This window comes from Herpailurus yagouaroundi, unplaced genomic scaffold, assembly GCF_014898765.1.
Source record: "Herpailurus yagouaroundi ecotype Mexico unplaced genomic scaffold, PumYag 207, whole genome shotgun sequence".
Taxonomy (NCBI): Eukaryota; Metazoa; Chordata; class Mammalia; order Carnivora; family Felidae; genus Herpailurus; species Herpailurus yagouaroundi.
Window position 1 is genome coordinate 2,906,451 of NW_024412438.1, and position 25,390 is coordinate 2,931,840.

Consider the following 25,390-nt stretch of genomic DNA (forward strand, 5'->3'; position numbering starts at 1 on the left):
AAAAAAAAAAAAAAAGTCCAAGCCTCTTTGAAAAGCATACTAGAAATGGGCCCTGGACACAGGTGATGACCCTGCTTCCGAAGCGGGCTCCCTGATTACGGCGGGTTCAGGGCGGTGGAGACCCACGAAGACGCGGCTCCTACGGCAGGAAGCAAGGCCAGGATGGTGATCGGAATCCCGTGGCTGACCAGGACTTTGGGTCACGGGACCGGGAGAGATGAGCGAGCCGTGTCTGCATCACTGGAAACAAACGAGCATCCTGGCTGGAGTCAACGGAGCAAGCCACCGACACCCCATTTTCTGTGCCGACCGCTCCATTAGTCAGGGTTCCGCGGCCACGGCAGAATCCCCCACGGCTGCTTTATGAAGAAAGGGATTTAATGTCGGACGCGGAGGGGAAGGCTGGAGATCGAGCCTCTAGGGCTGAGCCTCCAGGAGCAACTCCCCCCGGCCCTGCAAGAGAGCAGCCCCTGCCCCCACAGCTGACTCGAGATCCCAGGGCCTCCGCGGCTGCGGCTGCCGGAAGAGCTCCAAAATCAAGCGGCTACTGTAACCAGGGAACCAGGGGCGACGGTACCTTGGATGGACACGGGCTGCCACGCACACACGGTCCCACCCGTTCCCCTCAGTGTCCCGATTCACGTGCCAGGATGTAACTTTCCATGTTTGCTGCCCCCCCCAAGACTTCTGGAAACTTTGAGGTTCACAATGGTGGTTTCTTCTCCCCTGGGCCTAAACTTTTTTTTTTTTTTTTTCTTAATTGTGAGCGCTTTTGACAATTCCTTGCTTTCACACTTGAGCCAAGTTAGAAAGTTTACCTAGATAGTCTCTGTGCCCCATCCCGCTGTACATCGGACGACCCTACTGTGCACGTCATCGCCTTCGGCTCACGTCAGCTCCATCCCGGTTTCTTGTTTATTACATTTAATAAAATCTGTTAAGGCTGAGCATGAACTCGAGATAAAAGGGTAAAACAGCCCCCAGCCAAATGTCACTTCAAGAGTTTCAGAAAGAGGAACCCCAAGATAAATATATCATTTATGTTTATGCAAAAGCATGTTGGGTCTTTGGACTTCCCAGAGGCACGGAAAAATAACACCTCAAAAATTTACATGAGCTGGAGGGGAAGGGGAAGGCCTTGAGCCAGTTGGCTTCTGTTCGTTTCTGGTGTAAAAAATGAGAGTTTTCATTACGAAAGGAAGTGAGCTCACCTGCACAGGGGCCCCCTTCGCCGAGGGCCGGGGGCTGCCCAGGACCTCACACAGGAGAGCAGTGTTCGAGGCAGGGACGCGCCTACCTTTCCAGGCCCAGTGAGAAAGAGAAACGCAAGGCGCCTTGTTCAAAAAGCAAGGGGAAAAAAAGTGTTCAAAATACAGAAACATAAAGCTTCTTCCTTCTTTCCACGGTCTCTGCCTCAACTTGCCAAGATGTTTTTTGCTACTTAATTCTTAGTCCTTCTACGGAGAGAAAAAAATAACGTTGGAAATGATTCGCATGGATTTTACTGTTCATCTTTATATATAGCGTAACTGCAAACTAAGAGCTTCTCCTGCATCCGTGGGATCACGGGGATCAGACAGCATACACCTAGTAGCCGATGCTGTGAGAGGAGTGGAAATGCGGCAAAAATCTCTCAACGTTTTGCGTGGATCCCTTCATACGTGCACCTCCCGCCGACACAGCCTGCCTCTGGGAAGCTGGAAAGGAGGGTCTGGAAAGGAGCGGGCTGCACACTGCCCCGCCTTCCTCTTCCCTTCCTGCTGCCCTAGCCTAGGCCATCAGCTAACTTGGGGAGGCGCCGTCGGGAGGAGCATGGTGCATTTCCTTGGCTGTTCAGGTTACTCACTCAGGACACACCCGCCCTCTTCCTACGTTCAAGCAAGTTCTGGTTCACGTGGAAAGTGCGGCTTCTCGGGGCTGCCAGTCATCGACGTAACATGCTTGCTTTTCACTCACTTTGAGTCCCGCTGAACCCCCATGCCTGCGGGCCCGCCGGGAGTCCTGTGCTCACCAGCATTCCCGGTGTGGATGCCGCAGCGAGGAAGGCAGGTCCGCCGACCGCAGGCCCTTCTCCTGCCCTGGCGCTGACTTCACGGCCCCATCAGACTTCAGAACACAAGTCCGGAGATAAAATTATCAGGACCTTCAGGATGGCGGCAGAGCATTCAGCCAAGTTCAGGGCCTTCCCGAGTGCTGGGCCGAGCATCCTCATGAGGCCAGCGGCAGCCTGAGGCTTCATGTCGAGGGGCACTGCTCAGAGGCCATCACCGACTGAGAACCGACCTTCTAGGATCAAACAGGCCCCAAACAAGTTCTAGGTCTCTTGTTCTGAGTTTGTTTGTTTGTTTGTTTGTTTGTTTGTTTGTTTTGAGAGAGAGAGAGAGAGCGTGCACAAGAAGGGGCAGAGAGGGAGGGACAAAGAGAGAATCCCAAGCAGGCTCAGCACCATCGGCACCGAGCCCGACGCGGGGCCTGAACTCACGAACTGTGAGATCATGACCTGAACCCACTGAGCCACCCAGGCGCCCCTCTTGTTCTAAGTCCTTCGTTAACGATTTGAACCACTGTTGCATTCATAAGTATGTTAGTCCTGGGGTAAGATGGCAATTGCCCCCAGATGCCCAGGCCGACAGCGGCCTGTGGGTGCAGTGACTGCGTGAGCAGAAAGAAGGCCCGGGGTCAGAGGTCAGGGTGATGGGCTCATGACCTCTCTGCCCTCTGTGCTGGCAGCATAGACTTTGGGAACATCTTCTCCAGTCCTGACAACTGGGCCGCAAGGAGACGTAACACCTGCTTCATACCTGAGGAAGCCAGGGCTCACACCTTGCCACTTGCCCAAAGTCACCCAGATGGTAAGTGGCAGGGCTGGGATCTGGCTCCACGTTTGCCCAACTCAGGCAACCCCCTGCCTCCCACACGGCAGCCTCCTCGCAGGCTGAGAACCAGAGTTGAGAGGGTGAAGCTGGAAAGGAAGCACGGAGGGAAGAAGGCTCTGTGTGCGAAGACTCTGGGTGAGATTCACCTTGGCATGTCCCCAAGACGGGCAGAGATTGGCTCGGCAAACCTACTGATGGGTGCCTGCCTCGGTTATTATTTTTTTCTAAATATAACCAGGCAAATTAGGGAATTGACAAGAAATAAAAATCCACGGAGACGGGCTGACGCAGGGCGTCCAGGGGTTGAATTACGTGGGACAAGTGGGCGTGGCTTCAGAACTCGCAACAGGCCGGAAGGCGGGGGAGCGTCTGTCCCCCGGAGCCCTGTGCAGGGCGCCAAAGCCACCGCACGCAAAAAGAATGGGCAGCATTTAAGGACAGGAGTTGAGGGCCAGGCTAACCTGAGCTAATATCCCCTCCGCACGCGGTCAAGAAAAGAGTAGCAAGTGTGCAAAGTTGACCCAAAGGCACGGGTGGTTTGCTTCCAAAGCCCGGAAAGTCGGATGGCAGACGGCCGTCTCTGGCTACCGTGCGTGTTCATCAAACTGAGGCTGGAGTGGGCAGCACCCTAAAGGAAACTGAAATACTCCAGCAGATTCTTAATACACCCTGGTACCCAAGCCAAGATCGAAACCACAGAACATCCACCCACAGAATACCGACACCCGCTGTCACGGGGCTGAGCCCCAGGACGAGCCCCAGGACCTCACACAAAGCGCAATGAGCCAGCCACAGAAGAGCGCATAGAGTGTGAGTCCACGCCGAGTAGGCGCCCGCGGTCGGAACAGACGAGACTCCGGAGGAAGAAAGTAACTGAGTAATCTGTGTCCTGGGCTTGTGGGTGGGAGTGGAAAGTGCAAATGGGCGACGAGTTTCTATTTGGGGCGATGGAAATTTTTAAAACTTCGATTGTGGTGATAAAAACAAGTGAATTTTATCACCGAAAATTATACTCCCAAGCAGTTATTAAACATGTATGTATTCACTCGGCAATGTTTAATAAGCATTCGTTACCACAAGTGACGGCAATTTGGTGGAAGTGTTGCAGGGGAGGGAGCTGGAGGGGCACCAGGGGCCAGCAGGTCTGGGCCTTGACACTTTGCCGACCCAGTGAGATGGGCATCGTTGTCTCTGTTTCTAAAGACGAGGAAACCTGGTCTCGGGTTTAATAATTTGTTCAAGGTCCTGCAGCTGGTAAGTGACAGAGCCTGTGCCCGTCACCCCCCCCCCGCCCCCCGTCCTCACAAAACATGGCCTGTCAGGTGTCCCCTCAGGAAGACGAGCAGATGTACCATTTAAGAAATTAAATCCTCCTGGGGCGCCAGGGTGACTCAGTGGGTTAAGCATCAGACTTCAGCTCAGGTCATGATCTCATAGCTTATAGGTTCGAGCCCCGCGTCGGGCTCTGTGCTGACAGCTCGGAGCCTGGAGCCTGCTTCCGATTCTGTGTCTCCCTCTCCCTCTCTCTCTCTGCCCCTCCCCTGCTTACGCTCTGCCTCTCTGTGTCTCTCAAAAACAAAGTAAACATTGAAAACACTTTTTTAAAACAAGCAATTAAATCCTCCTTTTGTGCAGATTTTTGCCCACCTTTTCTCGTGGCTGCCTCCACGGAGCACCCTGGAGATTCCACCCCTTTCCCAGAGGGACTGACAGAGCCCTGAAGGACCACAAGACGAGTGTGCTTAAGCCCCCTTCCCAGGACACCTGCTTCTCTGGCCCTCCACAAACCTCTGGCTTTGATGTGCGTGTAAGCAGGGCAGTGGCACATATACACATATAAATAGCACAATGCTTATTTATAAACTGCAGAACACCGGGTTTCCATTTCCTGCCATCAGGGACCCAGAACAGGCGCTTAATTGCTCTTGAGAGTCATTTGACCGCGTCTGGCTTTAGCAGTGTCGGACCTGGCTGCCTGCTCCCATGTCAGTGGCTGGTGAATCTCTTTACTGAAGTTGTCAGGCTCATGCTCAGACAGATGTGGGTCCTAGTCCTGGCTGCTCTGAGTCTCTGGCCTCACAAGGCACTTGAAATTAAGGCACTTCATGTCTTTGAGCCTCCGTTTTCCTCACCTAGAAAATCAGGATCATACTGCCTGCCTGATAAACTTGGCCTGCGTTATTCACCGATCCACACGCGTCAGAGTCGACGCGAAGATTAAACCAGCTAATGTACGCAGAGTACCTGGTGCGACGTACGGTAAAGCGTCCAACATATGGGATCTCGTTCAGTTCAGAATAAAAGCGTATCGAGCGCGCTTTACTCTCTGAGACCAGCCACAAATGACAAAGAGAACGAAAAAGCTGCACCTCTGATGAAACTTTTGAAAAGCCACAATGCCAAGTGCCAAACGGTGAAGGACGGCTCTTAACCACAGTGAAACTCAAATGTGAAACCAAAGCAGGGGAAGAAAGAAGGCGACAGTGAACACAGGCTCCTACACACGCCTCTGGGAAGAGCTGCAGCTTCTCCAAAAGCTGGCGGCAAGGTCCAAAGCTTCAGGAAGTAACTAACCCCTTGCTCTGAAGGCCAGGTTTGGGGAGTGTGGGGGCTGCAGAAGCCCCCCGGAGGCTCTCCAGGCCTGGGACGGCAGGCCCGGATGAAGCAGCCCGGGACACAGGAGGAGACGGCGGGCGACTCTGCCGGTGCAAACGCTGTCCGCTGGACGGAAGCCTGCTGACCCGTCTCGCAGAAATCCCGTGACATACAGGAAGGCCTCCTCTTTGCCCCCAAGACAGAGGCCGTGGCGGAGACGGGCAGAAAAACACCCTGCGGCAGCACGGCTCAGCGCAAGCCGTCCGCGGCCCGACTCACATCCCCGATCCTTTGACGCCCTGTTCTTCGGCTCGGGGAGCCTGAGCCCCGTGCAGAGATAAGCCGCGTGACAATGTCACCGGCGCGGGGCTCACCGTCTGTACGAGAGCAATTTGGGGAAAAGGCACGCACGGCGGAAGAAAAGCCAGACCTCTGAGTCCAAGGGGGGGGGAATCAGATACTGTCTTCCCCGTGATATCAGAGGAGTTTGTTTAAAAGCTCTCTTTTTTTAATGTAATAGACTTATTGCGAGTGAAAAATCAAAGAAACAAGACTGCAGGTAAATTAACAACGTTTGGAAAGGGAAGAGGAAAACGAGCTACGTTAGGAAACAGGAAAGATGAGAAACTGCTACGACGCACCGAGCACTGAAGGCAGATTCGAGAAAACTCCGCAAACTAAAATAGGAAAGAATCAAAAGGCTAAAGTTATTCTGGGAAGACAGTGGTACGAGTGCTACGCAGAAGAGCCCACGCAGCCATTCGTGGCACACTGAGCAAAGCCAACAGAGTAAACGCAGGTGGACGTGATGGAAGGGAGCATCCGACACATTCTGACGAAGTTACGCCACTTCAGAGGTCAAGGGTGAGTCACGGGGAACGCAGCCACAGCCGCGCCCCACGCCCCACGACGACGGCTGGTGCTGCAAGAGAGGCACGTTTAGCCCAAGAATTTTAGACCCAGTCATCTTCAGAACAAAGACAAGACAAATTCTTTCTAACGTGCAAGAGCTCGGTGACGGTGGCACCGTGGAGCCCTGAAGACAAAGAACCAGAGTCGGAGGGGACTCTCGAGCCCACGCAAACACGGCACCAACGTTCCTCAAGTGGGAGAACTATGGTTGTAGGACTCGGCATAAGTGTTCTAACTTTAGAGAATGTGGAAGTTCTATTATTACTCATCAGGAGGTGAAAGGGAAGAAAACATGGCAGGAGGTAAAAGTGAGCTGGTCTCTTTCTTTTTTATCAGAAAATAAATGGAGTCTAATCAAGAAAAAAAGCATTAAGAACACTAGAGTTGCACAGCTAGCCACTAAGAGAACTGAAAAGACACTATACACTCTTTGAAGTATAAGCAATGTAATACGACCGTAAAAGAAAATACTGACGAGGGATCGAAAGAAAATAAAGCAATTAGAAGAGAAAGTTTGGTAACACAAAATTAAGTGACAGGATTAAGACCAACACAGTTGTCATATGAATGCATAGGTGATAAATAAATGTTACAAAGGCAATAGATACATTTGGGATCTAAAAATGAAACCCAATAGGTTTTTGCATATATTATATGTGAGAAATCGTTCTAAAACAAAGCGACCTAAAAGGTAAAGTGAATTGATGCTAAAAAGCATACCAGACAGGGGTGCCTGGGTGGCTCCATTGGTGGAGTGTCCGACTTCAGCTCATGATCTCACAGTCCGTGAGTTCGAGCCCCAGGTCGGGCTCTGTGCTGACAGCTCAGAACCTGGAGCCTGCTTCAGATTCTGTGTCTCCCTCTCTCTCTGCTCCTCCCCTGCTCATGCTCTCTCTCTCTCTCTCTCTCTCTCTCTCAAAAATAAATAAAACATTAAAAAAAACAAAAAATAAAAAAGCATACCAGACAAATAGGGACAGGAATCTTGACATTAATTTCAGACAAATCTAATTCAAGCTAAAAAAAAAAAAAAAAAAAAAAAGGTATTTAATTGGACCAAAAGAAGGGCAGTATATAATGATGAAAAACATAAGATTGACCACAACTTTCCATATATCAAATCACATAATTTTACAATTTATAAATCAACCAAAAGTATTACATGAGAACACTGAATATCTACTTAACATATTTTTTTTTAATTTTTTTTCAACGTTTATTTATTTTTGGGACAGAGAGAGACAGAGCATGAATGGGGGAGGGGCAGAGAGAGAGGGAGACACAGAATCGGAAACAGGCTCCAGGTTCTGAGCCACCAGCCCAGAGCCCGACGCGGGGCTCGAACTCACAGACCGCGAGATCGTGACCTGGCTGAAGTCGGACGCTTAACCGACTGCGCCACCCAGGCGCCCCTCTACTTAACATATTTAACCAGCTGGTTATACTAAATATATGTAGAACTTTCTGTCCTGAAGATAAAGAATATACATTCTTCTCAAAGCCCCATGGAATACTTAACAACTAACAATAACAACGACCATATTAGGTCACAGAAAATCTCAATAAATTCCAGAAAGTAGGATATACACACACCATATTTTTGGATTACAATGAAATGATGAACGAAACGTCATTAATAATAGCGAAAAGAGAAGAAGAAAAATCTACCATCTAGATATTTGAAAACTCTAAAAATTCTTGTTTCAAAGACAAAATCAAAACTGAAATTGTAAACTACCTAGAACGCGTTATAATGAAAAGACTGTATCAGAACTTACAAAATATGGCCAAAGCACACACACAAAAAAATCCAGAGCCATGAATATTCATATGGCTAAAGAGGAAAAAAATTAAACATTTCATTTAATACTTTGAAGAAAACAAAAAATCTACGAAAAGTAAAAATTTATAAATTACAAAACAAAGAACTGTAATTAAACTCAAGAGCTGGTTATTTTGAGATTAAAAATAAATAAATACTAGCAAATAAAAACCAGGGAAAATAACTAAAAATAAAAACTGTCCTGAGTTAGGGAAGAAAGTCTGAACAGATAAGGTATCATGGTTGAAATTTAGACCATCGCTAAAGAACACTCTTATAAAAAAACATCAGTTCAAGACAGTTTCATAGCTAGATTTTTGTAACATCAATAACTATATTCCCTACACCGTACCATAAAAGTTCATTTTTAACTCAAGTTCCACAACCAATATGAGTCAGGAGCAGACACTCGGTCACCAAGAAACCCCAAAGGGGTAAGATGACACGGGCTTCACGACTTTGTGCCTGCACTCTCTGAATAATGGCCAAGAGAAATAAAACATAAGAATTGGAAAGAATAAGGTAAAATTATACATGCACAAAACGCAGAAGCTGAGGCAGACTAAAATTAGTAAGTATGCAGATTTGAGTGACATGATTAACAAGCTTGATCTAATCACAAGAATAAACTTGAAGACAAAGGAAGTATTAGGGATAAATGAATTATTACTTGATGACTAAAAGAGTATTCCTGGGGTGCCTGAGTGGCTCAGTCGGTTGAGCGTCTGACTTCGGCTCAGGTCATGATCTTGAGGTTCGTGGGTTTGAGCCCCACGTCAGGCTCTGTGCTGACAGCTCAGAGCCCGGAGCCTGGAGCCTGCTTCGGGTTCTGTGTCTCCCTCTCTCTCTGCACCTCCCCCACTCACACTCTGTCTCTTTCCCTCAAAATAAATAAACATAATAAACAAATTCTTAAAAAAAGATGGCCTAATCCACATGTCTGGGGCCTGGTCTGGGAGGCTGGAGCAGCTCCCCTTGATGGGACTGTCCAGTAGGGCAGTCAGACTTCATACTCGGTGGTTCAGGGCTCCAAGATAAAAACAAACCCTGCCACGTCTCCAAAGGGCCAGACTCAAAATGTGCTCAGCTCTACGTCTGCCACGTTCTACTGGGTGGCTAGATTCAAGTGTGAAGGATATAGAAGGAACTTCTGATGGGAAGAGGGTGAGGTACATACATCTACAAGAACTGCTTCTTAGGAGGCAGTCTGCACTCTAGCCACAAATATTTACGTCCTTCTTACACGAAAAATAAGCTCACCACCTCCAGAGACCCCCAAAGACTCATCCAATCACAGGATAGGGTTATCAGATTCAGATTCAATCATCTAAATCAGGTCCAAAGGTAGATGGGCCCCCGCCAATGGGTTCTCAGGTTAGAAACATATACAGACATTTAAGAGCGGTGAGTCAAACTACCAGAAAGAAATAATTATAATTATATAAATTTATAAATAGATATAAATTATAAATAACATACATAAATATAAATAAATTACATAATTACATAAATAAATAAGTAATTTTAAATGTATATGCACCCATAAAACAACTTCAAATTATAAAACAAAAAAAAAAAAAACAAGAAATTAAAGAAGAAATAGGCAAATTCACAATTATAGAGGGAAACTTTAACATAATTCTCTTAGTAATTGACAGAAAATCAGAAAAAAAAAAGCTGTATCTATATACCGACAATAAATATTTAGAGAAAGCTTTTAATGATATCACTTACAATAACACGAAAAATACATACAACTATTTAGGAATAAGCCTAACAAAAAAATGTAACTTCTACAAGAAAGTTACTGACTCCTGGTTTTGGCTCAGGTCATGATTCCAGGGCTGTGGGACCAAGCCCCACGTTGGGCTCTGCACTGAGCGAGGAGCCTGCTTGAGATTCTCTCTCTCCCTCTGCCCTTTCCCCCGCTCCCGTGCTCTCACGCATGCACGTGCTCTTGCTCTGTATCTCTCTCTCTCTCTCTCTCTCTCTCTCTCTCTCTCCTCTCTCTCTCTCTCTCTCTCAAGTTAAAAAGAAAAAGGCAACAATTAGGACACTGTGGTTCTGGTATGAGAATAAACAGACAACTGGACGAGAACAGAGTTTCCAGAAGCAGACCCGCATGGCTGTTTGTCTTACAAGGAGGTGAAATTGCATGGTGCTGTGGAAAGCTTGGATTTTCAATAAATTTGAGACCCAGGCAAAGTGGCCATCTGTAAGTGAATATGAACCCTTGCTTATACATAGAAGTCAATTCCAATGATACTATGGATACAAAGTAAAAGTAAAAGAAATCAAGTTTCTAGAAAATAACTTGGGAGAATAGTTTCAAGAGCTTGGAGTAGACAACATTTCCTGGAAGGGACAGATAAAGCTCTGACCATAAAGGAAGAGACTGCTAAATGGACCACCAGAGTTACAGCAGGGATTTGTCAAAGGCTCTATCAAAGTGTGACAGAGACAGGGAAAGACATTCGCAACACATTACCTGGAAAAAGGATCCATATCCAGCTTTAAAAGCCCCACAACACAGAATGAGAAAGACTGAAAAATTAGAAAAAGGGAGAAAGATTGGAAAAGAGATTTCACATTAAAAAGAATATCTAAATTGCCAATTAAATATGAAACATGCTCAGTTGCAAAATTCATCAGGGACACAACAATTGAAACCACACTGAGATCATCCCAGAAGAAGGGCTAAAATTTACAAGACTGTGTAGAATACCAGTATCGATCGGCAAGGATTTTAGAGGGACGAGAACTCACACACACAGGTTGATGGGGTGTGCATTAGCACAACCACCTTGGAAGGCAATTTAGCGGTGCCTTCTCAAAATATACGCAAGCCTTAGGAGCCGCAGACTCCACTCCTCGGGGTGTACCCGGTAGAAATGTGTGCGCACGCGCGCACCGGGAGACCCGTCCAAGAATATACATGTCGACGCTGTTTGTGCCCAAAAGCCTGGGAAGGCTCCTGGCTCGCGTTGAGGTCCTGCTGGGCTGCCGTGGGTTAAACTCTGTTTACCCTTATGATGCTTCTCCTGCCTCCCAGCCCCGCAGGTCAGGGGAGCATCATGTATGCAACGGGATATGCATTTGTCCGCGTGAAATTAAACGTCCCCTTAGGAGGACCGAGGTGTGGGCCCAGGGGGAGAAAAAAGGTGAGAAACACTACTTGAAAGGAAGAAAGTGGCAGTCCTCATGCTACTAATGTCCTAGGGATCTTTGTTGACCAGTATGCCAGGATGGAAGCTTGGCTTTTGCAAGTTATCAAAGCAACGCACCAACACAGTATTTGTCACTAATTATTAACATAGTGGTTGTTTATGGGGACGCCTGGGTGGCACCCGACTCTTGATTTCGACTCAGGTCATGGTGTCACGGTTGGTGGGATCGAGCCCCACGTTGGGCTCCGTGCTGACAGAGCAGAGCCTGCTTGGGATCCTCTCACTCCTCTCTCTCTGCCCCTCCCCCATTGGCTCACGCTCTCTCTCAAAATAAACAAACATTTAAAGAAAAAAAAAAAACAGTAAAGAAAGCCATAAAATGAAGTATTTCCTTTCCATCCACAGTTCTTATCAACACAACTACTATCTTAGGCATACTTTCCAGGAAAAAAAAAAAAAACAGCGTATTTGTATCAGCTTGCACACACGTGTTCTGTTTGTCACATCTACCCCACTGGGACGATATTACGAGTACCAACCCACTCCTGGGCTCTCTCTTCCCACTCACCAGGGTGCTGCACGCCTCTCCATGGGGGCTGATCTCATTCGTAACGACTGCACTGCATCTCGCCGCAGAGATGTACAGAATCTTCATCCACGGTCCCGTGTTCATGACCTTTCACGTGCTTTCAGTGTTTTGGGCAGTTATGAACGACACCGCTGTAAACATTCTCTTAGACAATCTGCACATACTTCCCTTAAGGTAATTTCCCAGCCTTAGAGATGTGGGGTCACGGAGCCGTGTGTGTGTGTTTTTTTAAGCCTAGAATTTATTTTCTCACCTTGGTCATAGGGCAGGACATTCTGATTCTCAGTTAAAGAAGGGTAGTGCCACTTCCTTCTTTCTAATTCACTAGCACGACCTGCTCTTCGAAAAAGAACTTTCTCAGATGAGCTCCTCGGGGCTGCTGTGGAGCTGTGCTTCTCAAGAATCAAAACCAGCCCTGTTACTCCTGAGAAAAGCCCTCATCTGGCCTCATCCCAGGGCAGGCCAGGCCTTCATGCTTCTGTGGGTGTCAGTGCTGGTCCTGGGTGAGTACAAGTGCCCAACGCGGGCCCAAGGTGGGACGGGGACAGCCTTTCTCTCCACCCCAGGGCTGGCCCTTTCATGGGGCTCAGACGTTCTCTCCTGCAAGGGGAGACTGTTCTCGGGACTCCCCATCCAGCTCAGGGGTTTCTCCCTTGAGTCTGAAGCAGTGGAGGGAGCTGGGATAAACCTTCACCCTTACGGAGAAGGAAACCCCGTGACCACACGGTGAAGGATCTATTCGTTGTTTTTCTGCGATAAATCTTACTTCATGAAGTCCAGAAAATGTATTGTTTGCTTGTTCCTATTGCCTGATTCAGAGGAGACCTTCCTTGTTTCTCTGCAAAGGAGATCATCTATTGCTTGTATGACCAGCCCAGACCCTGGTCCTGGGCACGGAAGGGCACGGTCTCTAACACGACGATGTCTCCTTCCCCTACACCATGGCACACCCCGGCAGTGATGGGCAGATAAAGATCACAGGGGGAGCGGGACAGCAGGGCCCCAGAGGGAAGGCAGTGAGGCTCGGGGAAAGCCTGGGGCACCTGACATTCTTTCCCCCAGTGCTGACTGAAGTATAATTGGCAAATAAAAACTGTACATGTTTAAGATGCAAAAGATGATGTTTTGACATACATCTATTATTAAAATCACCACCACAATTGAGCTAATTAACATTTCTATCTTTTCACTTCACCTTTTGTGCGCGTGTGTGGTAAGAACTGTCAGGATCTACTCTCCCTGCCAATTTCGAGTGTCTGTTCTTATTAACTATGGTCCCCGTGGTGTGCATTAGGTCTCCAGGATTTATTTATCTCGTAAGTGAAAGTTCATTTCCTTGGATCCACACCCCCCTGGCTCCCCCACCAGCTGGGAAATACCATTTTATTCTCTGCTTCTGTGAGTTCCAACTTTTTTGGACTCCACGTGAAAGTGAGGTCACACAGCATCCGTCTTTCTGGGTCTGGCTTGTGTCACTTAGCGTTGTGTCCTCCAGATCCATCCATGCTGTTACAATGGCAAGATTTCCTTCTTTTTTGAGGCTGCATAATACTCCATCATATATATACATATATGTCCTATTTCCTTTATCCATTCCTTGGTTGGTAGACTTCCATACTCCTTGGTATGGAAACTTAGAATGTTTCCGCATCCTGGCTATTGCAAAGAATGTGGCAGTGAACGTGGGAATGAACGGAGGTGTCTCTTCAAGATACTGGTAACATTTCCGGGCCACCTGGGTGGCTCAGGAGGTGAAGCACCCTCTCCCTCTCTGCCCCTCCCCCACTCTCTCTTTCTCTCTCAAAATAAATAAACTTAAGGACAGAGATTTTTTTAAAGGTACTGGTATCATTTCCTTTGGATATATATCCAGAAATGGGATTGCTGGATCGTATGATAGTTTTATTTTGAATTGTTTAAGGAATTTCCATACTGTTTTGCATAATGGCTATACCAAGTGCATTCTCACCAACACTGCACAAGGGTTTTCTTTTCTCCACTTCCTAACCAATGCTTGTTATCTTTTGTCTTCATGATAATAACCACTCTGACAGGTGTGATGTGATATCTCATTGTGGTTTTGATTTGCATTTCCCTGATGACTGACATCGAGCATCTTTTCATGTACTTACTGGCCATTTGTATGTCTTCTATTGAGAATATCTGTTCAGGTCTTTACCTGTTTTTCAGTGAGGCTATTTGTTTTCTTATTGATTTGTTAGAGTTCCTTATACATTGTAGATACTAACTCCTTATCAGAATCATGACTTACAAATACTTTCTCCCATTCCATAGGTTACCTCTTCATGCAGTTGATGGTTTCCTTTGCTGTGCAAAAGCTTTTTACTTAGACGCAACCCCATTTGTCTATTCTGCTTTTGTTCCCAAGTGCTTTTGGGGTCATATCTGAAAAATTGTGTCCCAGACCAATGTCAAGAAGCTTCCTACCTATGTTTTCTTCTAGCAGCTTCACAGTTTGGGGTCTTACATGTAAGTCATTAATATACTTAGAGTTATTTTTGTACAAATAAAAACAGCACGGTATACAAAAGAGACTATTCTTTCCCCATTGTGTGTTCTTAGCACTTTTGTTGAAGGTCAGTCAGCTGTAAATGTGTGGATTTATTTCTGGGTCCTTGATTCTGTTCCATTGCTCTATATGTCTGCTTTTGTGCCAGTTGGGATGACTATATCTTTGTAATATGTTTTAAGTCAAGGAGTAGGTCTCGGGGCGCCTGGGTGGCGCAGTCGGTTGAGCGTCCGACTTCAGCCAGGTCACGATCTCGCGGTCTGTGAGTTCGAGCCCCGCGTCAGGCTCTGGGCTGATGGCTCAGAGCCTGGAGCCTGTTTCCGATTCTGTGTCTCCCTCTCTCTCTGCCCCTCCCCCGTTCATGCTCTGTCTCTCTCTGTCCCAAAAATAAATAAACGTTGAAAAAAAAAATTTAAAAAAAAAAAAAGGAGTAGGTCTCGGGTTTTGTTTTTGTTCAGTATTGCATTGACTCTCAGTATCTTTTGTGGCTTCACATGAATTTTAGGATCCTTTCTTCTATTTCTGTGAAAAATGCCATTGGAATTTTGAGAGGGATTGCATCAGATCTGTAGATCGTTTCGATAATGTGGTGTTTTAACATATTAATTGTCCCAAGCCGTAAACACAGGATGTCTTTATATTTATTTGTGTTTTCTTTCATTTCTTTCAATGTCTTATAGTTTTCAGTATAGAGATTCTTCGATTCCTTGGTTAAATTCAGTCCTAAATATTCTATTCTTGTTGATGCTAATGGCAGTGGGATTGTCTTCCTGTTTTTTCAAGTAGTTTGTTGCTAGTATACGGAAATGTAACTTCTTTCTGTACATTGACTGTGTGTCTTGCCACTGTACTGAATTGCTTATCAGTTCTAACAGTATTTCCGTGGAGTCTTGAGGGTTTTCTACATATAAGATAACCATCTGCAAACAGAGACCGTTTTACTTCTTCCTTTCTGGTTTGGACATCTTTTATTTCTTTTTCTTGCCTAATGATTCTGGCTAGGACTTCCAGGACTATACCGAATGTAAGTGGCAAGAGTGGGCATTCTTGCCTTTTTCCTGAACTGAAAGGAAAAGCTTTTAGCTTTTCACCATTAACTGTGATGTTACTTATAGGTTCATCTCTTATGGCTTTTACTACGTTGAGATACTTTCCTTCTAGACATAATTTGTTGAGAGTTTTTTTTTTTTAATCATGAAAACGTGTTGAATTTTGTGAAGTGCTTTTTATACATCTATTGAGATGATCCTATGATTTTCAAAATAATTTTTTAACATTTATTTTTGAGAGACTGAGACAGAGCAGGCGTGGGGGAGGGGCAGAGAGAGAGAGGGAGACATAGAATCGACGCGGGTTCCAGGCTCCAAGCTGTCAGCACAGAGCCCAGCACGGTGCTTGAACTCAGGAACCTCATCTGCTCAGGTGAGATCATGACCTGATCAGAAGCCAGATGTTTAACCGACTGAGCCACCCAGGCGCCCCTAGATGATCTGATGATTTTTAACATCCATTCTGTTAATGTAGTGTATCAACTTTATTGCACTGCATACATTGAATCATCCCAGGGGCAAATCTCACATGTTCCTTCTGTTTGCTAGTATTCCATTTTAGGATTGTTTTAATTCTATGTATATCAGAGATATTGGCCTGTAATTTTGTTTTCCTGTAGAATGCTTATTTGGCTGACCTCACAAAGTGTGTTTGCAAGTATGTTCTCTCCTCTTCATTTTTTTGGAAGCCCTTGAAATGGTTTGGAGTTAATTCTTTAAGTGTTTAGTAGAACTCACCAGTGAAGTCATCTGACTTCTTTGTTGGGGGGCGAGGGGTTGATTAACAATTAAATATCCTTACTTGTTATCGGTCTGTTCAGATTTTCTATCTCTTCAAGATCCATCCAGTCTTGGTAGATTGCATGTTTCTAGAACTTTATTGATTTCTTCTAAGTTATTCAATTTGTTGGGATATACTGTTCATAGTTGTCTTTTTAAAAATATCTCTGTGCTATCAGTTGCAATGCCTCCTCTCACTTCTGATTTTGAGTCTTCCCTTTTTCTTAGTCTACCTAAAGGTTTGTCAATTTACTTTATCTTTTGAAAACACAGCTCTTAGTTTTGTTTTCTTTTCTATTTTCTATCTTCTATTTATTTCTTTTCTAATTTTATTATTTCCTTTCTTCTGCCAACTTTGGCCTTCTCAAGGTATAAAGTTAGGGGTTTTTTTTATTTTAGGGTTTTTTTTTTTATTTGAGAGCTTTATCTTTTTCTTGAAGTAGGAATTTATGACTATCAACTTCTTTCTCAGAATTGCTTTGCTATATCCCATAGGTTTTACAATGTGTTTCCATTTTTATTTCACTCAAGATAATTTCTGATTTCCCTTTAGATTTTTCCTTTGACCCATTGATTGTTCAAGAGTATGTTGCTTCGCTTCCGTTATTTGTGAATTTTCCAGTCTCATCCTGTGAACGATTGCTAGTTTCATACCATTGTGGTCAGAAAACTCAATCCTCTCAAATTTGAGACTTGTTTTATAACCTAATACATAATCTGTGCTGGAGAATGTTTCGTGACCACCTGAGAAGAATGTGTGTTCTGCTACTGTAGGATAGAATGTTCTGTATACATCCATCAGGTGTACATGTTAGATATGCAAACTCTTCGGTTTAGAATCTTGTACAAGCCTGCCATTTCCTTATTGAATTCCTGTCTGAATGATCTACGCATTGTTGAAAATGAATGATCTACGCATTGTTGAAAATGGGGTATTAAGGCCCTTACTACTATTGTATTGTTACTATTCCTTATTTCAGTTCTCTTGTCTTCTACGTTTAGGTGCTTTCATATGGGGTGCATGTACGTTTATGGTTGCATATCCTCCTAATTCCACTTTACCCCTGTATAGTAACTTTCTTTGTCTCTTGTTACAATTTTTGACTTAAAATCTATTTTGTCTGATACAAGTAGAGTTGCTCCTGGTCTCTTTCAGTTACCATTTGCATGGAATATATTTTCCATCCTTTTACTTTGAGCCCATGTGTGCCCTTAAATGTAAAATGAATCTCTTGTAGGCAGCATACGGTTGGATTTTTTTATTCATTCAGATATCCCACGTTTTTTATTGGAAAATTTAATCCTTTTACATTAAAGGCAGTTGTTGATGGGTAAGGACTTACTATTGCCATTTTGTTCATTGTTTTCCCACTATTTTGTAGTTCCTTTTTTTTTTTTCCTTCTCCTACTATCTTCCTTTGTGATCTGATGATTTTTTTGTAGTGGTATGCTTTAACTTCTTTTGTGTTATCTACTATAGGTTTTTTTTTTTTCTCTTTGTGATTTCCTTCTGATTTTTTTCTTTGTGAGGCTTATATTAAACATAACAGTCAATTAAGCTAAGAAATCTATTTCTATCACATATAAAAACTCTACACTTTTTCTTCTCCCTCCCCACGTTTAGTTATTAATGTCACAATCTCCTTGTTTTTATATTCTGCATACATTAACAAATGACTGTAGCTATCGTCATTTGTAATACGTTTGTCTTTTTTAATTTATGCTACAGTTAAAAGTGATTATATATCACTACACAGTATGCTATCGTCTGAATATATGCATCCCCAAATATTCATATGTTAAAATTCTGACCTGTCAGGTGGTAGTTTTAGGAGATGGTGAGGTCTGGAGAGGTGATTAAGTCTTTAGGGCTCTGCAAGGCAATGAGATTAGTACCCTTATAAAAGAGAGCATAGAGAGCTCTGTCACCCTTCTGCCGCATTACATGAGAAGATGGCTGTCTATGACAAAGCAGGCCCTCACCAGAGATGGATCTGCTGGTGCCTTAATACTGGACTTTCCAGCCTCCAGAGCTGTGAGAAATACAGTTCTCTTGTTTATAAGCCACCCACGATGGTATTGTTGTCATAGCAGACTGAATGCACTAAGGTACCATATTTAGAGGATTCTGAATTGGACTATACATTTACCTTCACCAGGGAGTGTGTGTTTTTATGTTCCTAATTAATGTCCTTGCTTTAGTGCCCTTGAGGAACTCTTTTGCTTTTCTCATAAGGCAAGTCTAATGGTGGTGAATTCCCCCCAGCTTTTGTCTCAGAAAGTTTTTTTTTTTTAATGTTATTTATTTTTGAGAGAAAGAGCATGAATGGGGGAGGGGCAGAGAGAGAAAGGGAGACAGAGAATCCCAAGTAGGCTCTGAGTTGTCAGTGTAGAGCCCAACGCAGGGCTCAAACTCACAAACTGCAAGATCATCACCTGAGCAGAAGTCAGATGATTAACCAGCTGAGCCGCCCAGGAGCCCCTGTCTTGGAAAGTCTTTCTCTCTCCTTCATTTTGCTGGGTATAGTATTTCGACTGGCAGTGGTTTGTTGTTTTTTTTTCCTTTCAGTGTTTCGAATATATGACCCCACTCTACCCTGGCCTACGATATTGCTAAAGAAATCCACTATAAATTTTACAGGGGGTTCTTTGTATGAGACTCTTTGATGCATTGTTTTTCTCTTACTGATTTCAAAATTCTCCTCGTCTTTGACTTTTGAGAATTTGAGTATAACGTGCTTCAGTTTAGACCTTTTGATGTTCAGCCTGTTAGGGGTTATTTGGGAGCCATGAACCTAGATATAGATTTCCCTCCCCAGGTTTGGGAAGTTCTTGGTCGTTATTTCTTTAAATAATCTTTCTCTTCGGGGCGCCTGGGTGGCGCAGTCGGTTGAGCGTCTGACTTCAGCCAGGTCACGATCTCGCGATCTCGCGGGATCTCGTGATCTCGCGGTCCGGGAGTTCGAGCCCCACGTCGGGCTCTGGGCTGATGGCTCAGAGCCTGGAGCCTGCTTCCGATTCTGTGTCTCCCTCTCTCTCTGCCCCTCCCCCGTTCATGCTCTGTCTCTCTCTGTCCCAAAAATAAATAAACGTTGAAAAAAAAAATTTTTTTTTAAATAATAATCTTTCTCTTCTTGTTCTCTGCTCCTTCTGGGACTTCAGTAATAGGTACATTGATTCACTTATTGTTTTCCCAGAAGTCACCGAAGCTTTGTTCACTTTTTCATTTTTTCTTTTTCTTCTAACTGGGTAATTTCAAACAGCCTGTCTTCAAATTTGCTCATTCTTTCTCCTAAGTGACCAATTATGCTGTTGCCGCTACTGAATTTTTCAGTTTGGTCACTGTATTCTTTAGTGCCAAGATTCCTGTTTGATTCTTTTTCATGTTTTCTATTTGTTAAACTTCTCATTTGGTTTGTGTATCGTTTTCCTGATTTCATTTAGTTGTGTCCTTATAGCTCACCGAGCTTCCTTAAGACTATTATTTTGAGTTCTGTGTCAAATAGTTCATGAATCTCCTTTTCTTTAGGGTCAGTTGCTGGAGCTTTATTAGTTTCCACTGATGTTGTCATATTTGCCTGACTTTTCATGATCAGTGCAACTCTGCATTGGTGTCTCTATTTAGAAGAGCTGATACCTTCAGAGACTGGTTTTGGAAGGTAAATACCTTCTGCAGCCTCCCTGGGGTTATAAGGCTGCCTCCAAGATATGGTTGAACAGAGCTGGAGCTGGGTTTCACGGCTGTTGCTGGGTCCGCAGTTGGCGGTTCCATTGCCAGGGGTATGAACGGATCTCATTTCTGCTGGGTCCTTGAGTACTCTCCCACTGAGTTAGGCTGATTCCTAGATGGCCAAGACTGCCTGTAGACTGCAGCAGACTGGCACTGGAGCTGGGGTCACAGGACTACTTTGGCAACAACAGTTGGGTCTGAGCTCAGCAGGCCATGATGCTGGGGCATAGAAGGGGATGGTTCCTCTCGAGTCTCTCGGCAGTAGGATCTAGATGCAAGACCATGAACAAATGAGACCAGATTTGAGTCCCCAGAAAGACGAGGCAGCTCTAGGTCTGCAGCTGGGCTCACAGTCAGTGAGTCTTCTGCCAGGGCATGTGCCCGCCTTTTCAAAGTGATCCTCCTTGGTCTTGGGCTCCAATGGGATTGTGCAATCTCCTACCCAGGTCCCAAAGCTTCCCCGCTTTTATCTATGGATGGCTGCCAAATACTTGCTTCTGTGGGAAACACAGGTTGGAGAACTCCTATTCCATCATCTCGCTCGTGTCATTTTTCTTTTTTTTTTTTTTTTAATGTTTATTTATTTTTGAGACAGAGAGAGACAGAGCATGAATGGGAGAGGGTCAGAGAGAGAGGGAGACACAGAATCCGAAGCAGGCTCCAGGCTCTGACCTGTCAGCACAGAGCCCGGCGCAGGGCTCGAACTCATGGACCGTGAGATCATGACCTGAGCCGAAGCCGGACGCCCAACTGACTGAGCCACCCAGGCGCCCCTCATGTCATTTTTCTAGTACACGGCACTAACTGCATCTGCGGGTGTGTTTCAGTCTCTATCAGTTCACACACACAAAGGGGGTTGTTTTTACCAACACTGAAAACCTTAGAAGAAAATATTTATTCATGTATTTCACAAAAACTTTTAGTGACACATATGCACAGCCCTGTACAGGGTGCTGAGAATGACGGGAAAGCATGGGAGGCAGCATTTCTGTGCTCAGAAAGCTCATGATCTAAAAGGGCCTCCAGGGGCACCTGGGGGGCTCAGTCGGTTAAGCATCCGACTCTCGATTTCGGCTCAGGTCATGACCTCACAGTTCAGGAGTTCAAGCCCTACATCAGGCTCTGTGCTGACAGCGCGGAGCCTGCTTGGGGTTTTCTCTCTCCCTCTCTCTCTGCCCTTCTGCTGCTTGCGCTCTCTCAAAATAAATACACAATAAGTGAATAAATAAATAAGTAGGCCTCCAGCAAACCCAGTGTACAAGAAACATCCACCTAACAAGAGCCCAGTTAAAAAAATGTCCAAAGTTACCAACAGTGGTGTAAGCAAATACCACACTGCCTGCCAAGGAGCTGGTAATGCCTTCAGGAGACAGAGAGCAGGAGCTAGAGGAGGCAGACGTGTAGCGGGGCCCAGTGGCAGGAAAAAGACCCCATAGTTGGAAGCTGCACCAAACACTCCAGAAATAGGACATCCCAATGTTGTGCCAACACAGAGGGACAGGTTAGGGTAATGGCCTGGAGCACATGCTTTGGGGCCAAATAGCATGTGTTCAGACAAATGGCCCCAAACTCCGTTCTGCTGCCTACTGGCTACTTAAACCAGTTTACAGCCTATAAAACAGGGATGATCCTAGAACTTACTTCACAGAGATGTTGACAAGATCACCTAAAACACTACACATAAACATCTACCACATAGAATATACTCGGGAAAATTTTAGCCACATTTAAAACAATACAAAGTCCATGGTGACCAAGATACTTGGGCAATGGGAAATAATCCACTGTTCTCTATAAAGCTCGTAGGTCTGGATTACTTCTCCCCACCAGCCTCATGTGGAGAGGGACAGTACCGCTTGCTCACTGCTGGATCTCCTTTGTCCTATCCAGGCCCTGGCACATAGTCGGCATTTTAAAATTTGCTGAATAGGGGCGCCTGGGTGGCTCAGTCGGTTGAGCGACCGACTTCGGCTCAGGTCATGATCTTGCGGTTTGTGAGTTTGAGCCCCGTGTCAGGCTCTGTGCTGACAGCTCGGAGCCTGGAGCCTGCTTCGGATTCTGTGTGTCCCTCTCTCTCTGCCCCTCCCCCACCCAAGCTCTGTCTCTGTCTCAGAAATAAAATAAACATTAAAAAAAATTTTTTTTAATTTGTTGAATAAACGAACGGCCCCTCATCTGGAGTGTCTAAGCAGTTTATAAACTTGCCAACTTTGCCTCCTCTGTCTTCCCGTTACCCATTTCTCAAACCTGTACCTCCTACCTCTATTCACTTAGTTACTTAATTCGTTACTTAATAAATACACACTCAATATTTATGGAATGTCTCTTTTTTTTTTTTTTTTTAACGTTTATTTATTTTTGAGACAGAGAGAGACAGAGCATGAACAGGGGAGGGTCAGAGAGAGGGAGACACAGAATCCGAAACAGGCTCCAGGCTCTGAGCTGTCAGCACACAGCCCGATGCGGGGCTTGAACTCACGGACCGCGAGATCATGACCTGAGCCGAAGTCGGCCGCTTAACCAACTGAGCCACCCAGGCGCCCCTGGAATGTCTCTTAAATGCCAGGCACTGTTGTAGATCCAGGGGGGCATATGACAAACCTAAGAAGCCCCTGCTCTCACAGAACATCTATTCTAGAGGTGGGAAAGTAAACAAGCAAATAATTTGGGATAAACACCCTGAAGAAAAGTAAACATCATCATCTCTCGCCCCTGCCTTCTAATCAGCCTCTCTGCTTCACATCCGGTCTCACGGACGTCTACCCACCGTCATAATGCTCCATCGAAGTTACAAATTCTAACCTTACCGTTCTCCTACTTGAAGTCTTTCCATGGCTCCCTGTTGATGATGGTAACACTGCAGCTTTTAGAAGAAACCCACAGCTACTTACCGCCCATGACGCGAGCCCTGCATGCCTCTCCGACCCGAGTCCCCCTCACTCGCTTCCTTCCAGAACTCCCGTCTCAGCCCCCCTGAACACCAGTGCTATTTCTCCACTTCTGTGCCCTTCCTCCTTTCTTACCTCCTCCACCACGTCTCGCCAGGTACAGACACCCTTGCCTGGCTGACTCCTGTTTTCATTCAGTTTTCTCAAGGATCACTCTTTCGGGTACGTGTCACAGCCCATCCCCGTCACCACACACTCACACACACACACACTCACCGGCCTCGCTGGCCCTTCCGTCCTCAAGATGCCCGTGTGTGTTTCTACTACCGCACTTCCATTCCGCGCTACGTTATTTTGCTTCCTGCTTCTGCTCCCCCAGCCGTCAACTCCTTGCCAGCAGGTACCGTTTTTTTTTTTTTTATTCATCTTAGAAGTCTAAGGAGAAGGAGACATTTGACAAGTGTCTGTTAAGTTTTTTTAAATGAATTTCTATTTTAAGAAATAATAAAATGAACAGAAAACAACAGCCATGACTTTGGAAAAACCGAAGAATCCTTGCTCTGTGTTCATCTCTGGCTAATTTATTTATTTTGCAGCTCCTGTCAGTGGAAAATCTGGTGAGTTCTCGTCTCTTTTGCTCTTCGGGTGTCCCTGGATAAGAATGTCTCCCTAAAAAACACGAGGCGCTTGCAATGTCTGTCTGAGGGTCTCCAACAGCTCCTGTTCTCCCCGAGACCAGAAGGGGTGTGAAAGTGTCACGTGCTCTGCTGGCACCACCCAAGGGCCAGGACAGCCACATGCCCCCCCACCCCACCCCGCCCCGCCTCTCCCTGGAAGAACTAAGAAATGCACGAGCGGCTCCTGGCCTTCGGTAGACCCTGAACTTAACCCTACCGCAGATGGAACCCACTTGACCATGCAGGACGTCCTCAACTCCACGGCAAATGCGCAGGGCTTGGGATAAGGTTTTCTCCCATCAGCAAGCTCGAAGAACGTCTCTGTAAGCATCGCACTGCGAAGACGCGAGCAGGAATACTACGTTCTCTACACATGCAGAAGTAAAATCCTGTAGGAAATGTTCCTCCTCCAGAAAAACATCCAGCAACTAGGCCCTCAAAAAGAAGAAACGCACCCAAAATAGGAATTGGGGGAGAAGACATGTTATCTGTGTCACACATTTTCTTAGTTCTGACTCCCACCACCATTCCCCTGGGTCAGAGAATGTCCTGAATATTTGAGGATTCGTGAACGGCAATACAACCGCTCTCCTTGGCCGAAATCAGCTGCCCTGGGATTTCATCCTTGTCTGGCTCACTTCTGGATTCCAGCAAACGACCTGTCCGTTCCTTGCTCTGCCACAATCAGCTGTGACAAGAGTCTCTGGGCATCTGAAATGTCATCTGCGACACGAAGGTGTTAGACAAGTTAATCCCTCAGGCTTTACTCAGTGCCAAAACCTTCAGAAAATAGGATTTATCCCGTGAGAGAAAGTGCACACCTGTGATGCGCACAGCTCCCTGGGAGGTCCCCAAGAGTCGGTGGACGTGATGAAGTAGGAGGGCAGGGGCGGCCTTCTCTAGCGCCCGTAAGAAGCCAACTGGCCACTGATCCCACTGACGCTCGGCGGCGAACCCCGCTGCTGACACTGTCGGCTTGAAATCATTTCTCTCACTGCCATCCCCTGGGGGCTCCAATCCACAAACAGCCGTGAGCAACCACTGACCCTCCCGGGAGGCTTTCCTGGGGATCCCCCCAAGCCTGGTCCTCGGGTCCGTCCCACACAGACGACCGCGGCGGGGACCACAGGCGTCCCCATCTCAGGCTCTGTCTCTCTCTTCCTCAGAAGCTGCGGCCAAACCCGTGATTTCCCTCCATCCTCCATGGACCGTCGTCTTCACAGGAGAGACAGTGACCCTGACTTGTCACGTATTGCACTTCCACGCTCCAGAGAAAATAAAACGGTTCCTTTGGTACCTCGAGGGGAGAATGCTACGCGAAACCCCAGGCAACACCCTGGAGGTCCGTGACTCCGGACAGTACAGATGCCAGACCCAGGACTCGCTCCCAAGTGACCATGTGAGCTTGACCTTTTCTTCAGGTGAGAAAAAAAGAAAAGAAACAAACCACAGTTTCTTTAGAAACCACACAGTTACCCAGAAGCTGCCTATATTTACGGAATAATAATCTATACAGATGAGACCCAGAGATTTGTTGCTCAGATCCAAGAAAATTGGAGAAGAAAATTATTTGAATGGTTTCTGGATCTACGTATAGTTTTGGTTTTTTAAATTATTTTAATTTTTAATTTTTAATTTTTTATTTTTGAAAGCGAGACAGAGTGAGAGTGGGGGAGGGGCAGAGAGAGAGGGAGACACAGAATCCGAAGCAGGCTCTGGGCTCTGAGCTGTCAGCACAGAGCCTGATATGGGCTCGAACTCACAAACTGTGAGAT

The 25,390-nt window shown here is 45.8% G+C and overlaps 1 protein-coding gene across 9 annotated transcripts in view; it reads left to right on the forward strand.

Annotated features, from left to right (window-relative positions):
• Positions 1-25,390, forward strand: part of LOC121015561 (Fc receptor-like protein 2) — a 149,912-nt gene that overhangs the window by 101,261 nt on the left and 23,261 nt on the right. For 2 of the 9 annotated variants that reach the window (XM_040452521.1, XM_040452527.1), the window contains exons 1-3: positions 12,271-12,464; positions 23,535-23,555; positions 24,782-25,036. The exons of 3 other annotated variants lie outside the window; for them this stretch is intronic. In XM_040452521.1, the coding sequence (XP_040308455.1) occupies positions 12,323-12,464; positions 23,535-23,555; positions 24,782-25,036 (418 nt within the window). In that variant the 5' untranslated portion in view covers positions 12,271-12,322. Of the gene's footprint in view, positions 1-12,270; positions 12,465-23,534; positions 23,556-24,781; positions 25,037-25,390 lie in introns of those variants that run through there. 4 more of the 9 variants (XM_040452526.1, XM_040452525.1, XM_040452522.1 and 1 more) reach the window with 4 other exon arrangements.